The sequence below is a fragment of the Echinops telfairi genome, unplaced genomic scaffold, assembly GCF_000313985.2.
Source record: "Echinops telfairi isolate 266 unplaced genomic scaffold, ASM31398v2 ScPeMD7_7424;HRSCAF=8462, whole genome shotgun sequence".
Lineage (NCBI taxonomy): Eukaryota > Metazoa > Chordata > Mammalia > Afrosoricida > Tenrecidae > Echinops > Echinops telfairi.
Genome location: NW_022111324.1, coordinates 24,869,823 through 24,876,820, shown reverse-complemented (window position 1 = coordinate 24,876,820; position 6,998 = coordinate 24,869,823). Strand labels below are relative to the sequence as shown.

The window sequence follows — 6,998 nt, the reverse complement described above, 5'->3', positions numbered from 1 at the left end:
AATGATGATGGCAACAAATGTACAAATGTGCTTGACACAATGGTTGGATGGATGGATTGTGATGAGAATTGTACGAGCCCCCAATAAAATGATTTAAAAAAAAGAATAGGAATTCCAGAATACTTAATGGTGGTTTTGCTGAATCTGTACATAGACCAAGAAGCAGTCATTTAAATAGCACAAGAGGAAACTGCATAATCAAAATAAAAAAGATGTGTCCGGGCTATATCCTTTCACTTTGCTTATTCAGTCTGTACGCTAAGTAGATCATCAGCAAAGCTGGACTATGACAAGAACACAACAACCAAATTGAAGGAAGATTCACTGACCACCTAGAACAACTTTTCTTCCTGGAAGCAAGACTTTACAGTACTTACTGGTGAAAATGAAAGACTAGAGCCGTCACTACCGATAAGACCTAACGTCACTGACCGATAAACAACACCTTTCGTACCTGAATCCGCCATCGAGGCTGCGGAAGCAGCAGTCTAGAAATCAAATAATGCATTGGACAGCTCTGTCGCGGCTGGAGACACAAACACCGTCTTTGAAACACGAAAACACCAAGAGGTCACGTTTTGAAGCCTATGGTGCGGTGCGCCTGACCTAAGCTCTGGAATTTTCCATCGCCTACATGCATGCGACAGCTGGACGATTTAGAAGGAAGAGAGAAGAAGAATTGATGTTGTTTGGGGACCAAGAATATAAAATAACTGCCCGAAGAAGAGACACATCTGCCTTGGAAGAAGTCCAGACAGAATGCTCTTTCGAAGTAAAGGTGGAAAGACTTTATCTCACGGATTTTGGACACGATTCAGAAGTAATCAGTCCCTGGAGAAAGACACCATGCTTAGTAAAATAGAGGAAATCTATGAAGACCCTCCCAGAGATGGCCTGACACGATGGCAGCAACAGTGGACTGGAACACAGGAAGGGTGGTACAGACCGGGCCAGGCTCTGTCCCGTTGTAGAGAGGGTTGCTAATCAGCACTGACTCACTGGCAGGAAACAAATCCAAGTGTATATAGTCTCCCTAATACGTCAATAATATGCATAATTATCATTTACTTAGCACTTATTGTATCCCATCATCTTCTAAGCATGTTGCTTCTATTATTTAATTAGTTCGTTTATCTATTCTTATGCTCATTTTCAGATGAAAGCACTGAGATATTAAATAACATGTCATTTTTGCTGCTGTTGAAGCCAGGATTTAAACTTGGGATTTATGACATTAGCTCCAGTGGTCTTAACCATTAAGAAAAATACTAACAAACACTTATTTGGCTTTTTAAATCTAAGAATGACTTTTTTTTTAAATGCCCAGTATATATTAACTCAATGGCACGAGTCAATTCTGGTTCATAGCAACCCTGTAGGACAGAGTACAACTGCCCCCGTGGGTTTCAGTGGCTGTGAATCTTTACGAAAGCAAAAAGCCTAATTTTTCTCCCTCAGAGCAGGCAGTGGGTTCAAACTGCGGACTATGCAGTTAGCAGTCCAACACATAGGCCACGAGGCCACCAGAGCTTCCCCCAGTCGATTGGAGCTCATTAATCTTCAAAACCACTCTATATGCTATCATCCAGTTTTATGCATGAAAGAAAACGAGGCACAGAGAGTTTCAGCAACTTACCCACGATCGCAGTAAATGGCAGAGCTGAGATTTGAACAAGCGTTGTCGGGCTCCACATTGAGCCCTGGTGGTGCCGTGGTTACAAGTCGGGCTGCAATCCCTGCATGGGCAGCAGTTAAAACTGCCAGCAGCCCCGAGGGAGACAGAGTGGGCCTTCTATCCCCGTCAACATTTACAGTCTTGGAGATGCACAGGGACATCATCAGGAGTCAGCCTGGACTCCATGGCAGTGAGCTGGATGATTTTTGGTGTGTTTTGGTTTGGGTTTTGCCTCCAAGAAGCCCTGGTGGCATCATGGTTATGTACTTTCCTGCTAACTTCAAGGTTAGCAGTTCAAAACCACCAGCCGCTCTGTGGGAGACAGAGGGGGTTTGCTACTCCCGTCAAGATTGAAAGTCTGGGAGACTCACAGGGGTAACCCTGCCCTTTAGGGTCCCCATGAGTTGGAACCAACTGAATGGCAGTGGGTCTGTTTGAGTCTGGCTCCAGAATCGGTGTTCTCAGCACTTCACGACAGCACCTTTCTCGCCAGATTGATACAGCGCTATCGAAACGGTATGGCTTTTCTCAGCTTGTGATAAAAGAGTGTTGTTTTAAGGGTTCGTGCTCCCAGGTTTCAATGTAGGGCTTTGATCTTTTATCCCATCACCTTGGCCTGAAGCCACGATGACTTTCTCCTAACTTTTCACCTTTGACCTTAGGCTCCCTGTTTTGTAAGCTATACAGGATATGTTTTTCCAAAGCAAGGATTAAAACTGACTCAGACTGACTTTATGAGGAAACCAGGCCAGGAAGCAGTTCAACATCAGAGAAGTGGCTGGCCGTAGAGATGACATTTCTTACAAAGAGCCTGGTGCTCCTTTGACTGCCCCATGAATGTGAGCGCCCGTGGACCGTCTCAGGCATCAGGCACCCTTGTTTTGGACTTAGTAGCATTTGAACATTTGTGCTAGTGGCACACTGATCCCTAGTCTGGCCTGAGTTGTGGCAAGGACGGTCCGAATAGGAAGGGCCTCCGTGACATCACTGCCATTTTAGCAAGGAGAACGACCCCGTGCACCAAGCAGGAATACGATGTTCTTGCCCCCAGAAGTTGAACGAGCAAACTCCTTTCACAGGCCTCCTTCAGCGGCAAAGGAAGATGACTCCCTCCAAAGCGGTGCTCTCAGAAAGGACCCTCGCAAAGCCAAAGCACGTTGTTCAATGTGGGAAACAAAAACCAAAGTAACTCTCTATGTAGATCGACAACAGCACAGCTCCCCATGGCCAGATGTGCATCCAGAAAGAAGAAACAAGAAAACTTAAAGTTGTTAAAAAAAAAAAATCCTTCTGTCCAGATGTGTGGCTAAGTGTCTTTGTGAACAAGCGTTTCCTTTGTCAGAAGTAGGTGGTGCCCAGCGACCCTTACTGAGTATGTTGATAAAAGATTTAATAGGAAAAAAAATCCTGATTAAAAGTGGGGAAATGCAGAAAAGAATGTCAAATTTTCATAGACTCCAGACTTTCTGGAGCCAAGGGGACTAGGTGAACTCCTGTAACGGATTGCCCTGATACACTCTTTAAACCTTAAACCAGAAATATCCCCTGAAATCATCTTAAACCTAAATAAACCAACCAACCAACCAAACAAATTCACTGCCAGTGAGTCAATGTGTCTCATGGTGTCCCTATAGGACCCTATAGAGCTTCCCCTATGGGTTTCCAAAACTATAACACATTACAGGACTAGAAAGCCTAAGTTAAACTAATAAAAAAGAAATGCGTGCCTTGAGCATTATGCACAGTTTAAAATTACCTATATAGCAGGGGTGCTCAATACATTGATCGCGATCTACTAGTTGATCGCAAATGTAGTGTGGGTAGATCGCATGGCATTAAATAAAACCAGATGTAAGCCTATCATCAATCCCGTTACTTAACTGATATACAGCACAGCCAATCAGATGCAATCTTAGGTGTCAAACAAAACTGACAAGCTAAGTTATTGCCTATTTTTAGACCTTGGTTTTTTAAACATAAGAAAGGGTATTAAAATGAGTGGGGGAACTGGACCAAATAAGAAGACAGAAACATATCACTTTCATATGGAATGGAGATTTGACACTACAAGCCAGCATTCAGCTGAAGTCCAGAGTGCACGAACAGTTCTGGAACTTACTCCCAGAGGGAAAGCACCCAAACATGAGAAAATGTGCTACCTCCTTGACTGCATTCTTCGGCTCTACTTATTTATGTGAGTCAGCCTTTTCCCACATAAAGATCATGAAGTCCAAGTACCGTTCCACCATAACTGATGATCCTTTAGAAGTGGGCTTGAGGCTGGCTGTCAGCAGCTACTGTCTGGACTATGCAACCCTGGCTCATTCCATTCAGTGCAAGACATCAGAGTAAACTCAGGTCATGACCAAAAATGTACATAGTTCATTGTGTTGTGTTGTGCGACATGGACTCATGCAGTTATGCATGGTACATAAACATATATTATCCATATGAAGAACTCCTAATGCATTTATAAATAAATAAATAAAATATATGCTTCACATTTTTGTAGTTGGTAGATCATTTTGACTTGATCATTTTATAAGTAGCTCGCATGCTGAAAAAGTGTGTGTACCACTGCTATATAGGATCAAAGTGATAAAAAAAACTTGCAAGATTAGCTAGGGCCCTTAGGTACAGCTAGCTTATGTTAATGAGGGAGGACAATTGAGGAAAGGACAGTGAGAATGGTTGCCTTGCTTGAAGAATATAATCACTGAATAAATCAGAATATAATCAAAGAATAAATCACATAAAATATATACTTTCTTGTGGAAGTGTTACTGTATCGTCACTTTTGATTGCTTATAAAAACATTGCTTTGAATTGCACAAAAGTTGTCTTTAAAATTGACAACTCTCAGGAGACAGAGCTTAGAACTAAGTATCTGCCTAAGTAATTCCTTACAAATAATTAGGCTTCTATTTCTCCACAGATGAAAAAGAAATCTATGAAGAATTACATTATTTCAGTGGGGTGTTTAAAAATCTCTCATAGGAAAATAGGTTTACACATTTGTCTCTAGTCAGTTAAATCTACCTTCTTCCCATTGCAGACATCAACCGGATCACAGAATGTCCAGAGGTTTTAAATCACAGTACCTAGGCCACAAGCCAGTGTGGAAGTGTTTCCATGAATTTATTTTGTGTAGCATTCTACTGCTGTATCAAAGTATCAGAAATGTATGGGGCTACATTGTTTGGAACAGTTTTGGTCTTAGAAAAAAATTCCCACACTTATAAATAAGCAGTGATTTCAAGCATGTTTAAAACAAAAATAATAAGCAAATGCATGTCCCAATCCAGGTAATCCAGAATCCATTTCACGTTCCATAGACTTTCTTGTTGAGCAGGAAAATAAGAAGGTTCACATTCACTTCAACCTTAGCAAGCATTTTCATGACAACCCCTCCTTCATCCGGCATCTGAAGTAGATCCTGAATATTGAGTTGCATCTGGTCCATCTACCCAGGAACTTGGCTCTGATGTCGAAGATGCCCACACCTTCAGTGGACATGATATCAAATGTGACATTCTTAAACTGGGTGGTCTGGACCTCATCTGTGCCCAGCAGGACGCCCTTCTTCTGCAGCCTCCTGCGGTGTACTTCACCAGCTTCGCGCGCTTTGGTCCTTTGCCTTCTCCTTTCCCATCGAGCTGAATCGATCGCCCAGTATTCTTCCTATTTATGTTGACTAAGCAAGTCTTTATGTAGGTGTTATAATAATTAATGTGTTCTGCAAAAAAAGGATGACTTCTCGTTACGCACTCTCAAGGTCTGCTGAAGTTTTGACAATCCAGCTCTTCAACGCTTGCGGTAGATTCTTTGAGTCTGAATATCCTTGGCGATCTCGTTGAGAATATCGTGGTATTTACTTCTGGATGACACGTGCCAGTCTGTTCCGATGTCCAGAGAGTCCTCTGGATCTTCCTCTTCTGCTGCGCAAGAGGCAGTTGTGCATCTCCAATCACGGACTGGCTATGCTTCATTTCTTCAGGAGTTCTGACTCCACAATGGCGCTGCTCAACAAGTCTTTGGAGTGATCTCGGTCCTGCTGTGGAGTGGCTGGTGTCTCCAAGATTTCTGTCAGTATGTTCCCTGGCTGACTCCGGATCACATCCATGATCAGCTTCTGGGTCTTTATCAGGTGGTTTTGCCCATCGGTGGCGTCCCCATCCTGTCCATCATACTTGCTGGCCAAGAGAAATCTCAGTCTGGGAGAGCTGACTTAGTGTATGTTCCTTGTTAGGGTCACTGCGGCCAACTGCCCCTTCACCAAGAAGAGCTTCCACATTGGGTACCTCTCACAGCAACTCCAAGAATTCATTCAGGGAGACACGTTTCTCCGGTGCAATTGCATCCTGGTGCTCCAACAGGAGTGAATGTGCGCTGATGGTTTCTTCGATGGACATGTAAATGACTGGTTCGCTGACTGTCACCACGTCGGTGTATTTGTCCATAAACTTCTCCTCTGGCTCTGGAACATTGCATGCTTGTTGGAAATATTTCCTGAATTCAAGGTAAGTCTCCGCTAAGTAATTGTTCATAGAGGAGAGGCGCTCATTCTCACCATCAAACAGCTTGGTGGAGGCCACGTGCTGAAGAACCTTGGCCACCAATCCCAAAGTTCTCCTCTGGAAAGAAGTGATCTGGCCGCCTGCTGTCATGTCGATGATATCAAACATCCGGGGCCACAATGGCCGGGTTCAGGTGGCGATAGTACAGGAGGTTCCGCCGATCTTTACTCGCTCATCTTCTGTTGCATGGTGGAATTGCTCATGGATGGAATTCTTCAGTACTTTGGCTGGATACCTCAATCCATAAGGAAGTACATCAAGGGAAGAAATGATGCAGTTCAGACTGTCAGTGACCCGTCTCAAGTTCTCGATGGATGCTTCCAGTTTATTCTTCACTTCTGGATATGTTAAAGCTCGTTCTGTGGTCACATCGTAAGGCAGCTTGCTGGCCTCTCAGTCTGTGTTTCTAACGGGTTCACCCGTGCCCTGCACACCTCGACTGGGCTCGTGTTGATGAGGATGCAGATGAGGCTTTCTCCTCTCACACAGAGTTCCAGTCTCGGAAACCTGCAGGGGCAGTTCAACCCTGTCCTAGAGTGTCACCAGGAGTCAGACTGGACTCAATGGCAGTGAGTTTGAGTTTATTATTTATATTCTCAACAACAATCAAATTTTGAAAAAGAAAACTTCCAGGTTTTCATAGACATAAAAGTGAACCTACTGTATCCTTCCCGACACAACCGCTGAAGACAAAGCGGGTGAATAAGCAAATGTGGTGAAGAAAGCTGATGGTGCCCGGCTATCAA

The 6,998-nt window shown here is 43.6% G+C and overlaps 1 protein-coding gene and 1 pseudogene across 1 annotated transcript in view; both read right to left on the bottom strand.

The window, feature by feature from the left end:
- Positions 1-467, bottom strand: part of LAMC1 (laminin subunit gamma 1) — a 171,383-nt gene extending 170,916 nt beyond the window's left edge. The window contains exon 1 of the mRNA XM_013005679.2: positions 455-467. Within this exon, the coding sequence (XP_012861133.1) occupies positions 455-467 (13 nt within the window). The remainder of the gene's footprint in view (positions 1-454) is intronic.
- A 4,530-nt stretch (positions 468-4,997) lies between these two features.
- LOC101650356 overlaps positions 4,998-6,998 on the bottom strand; it is a 10,947-nt pseudogene continuing 8,946 nt past the window's right edge.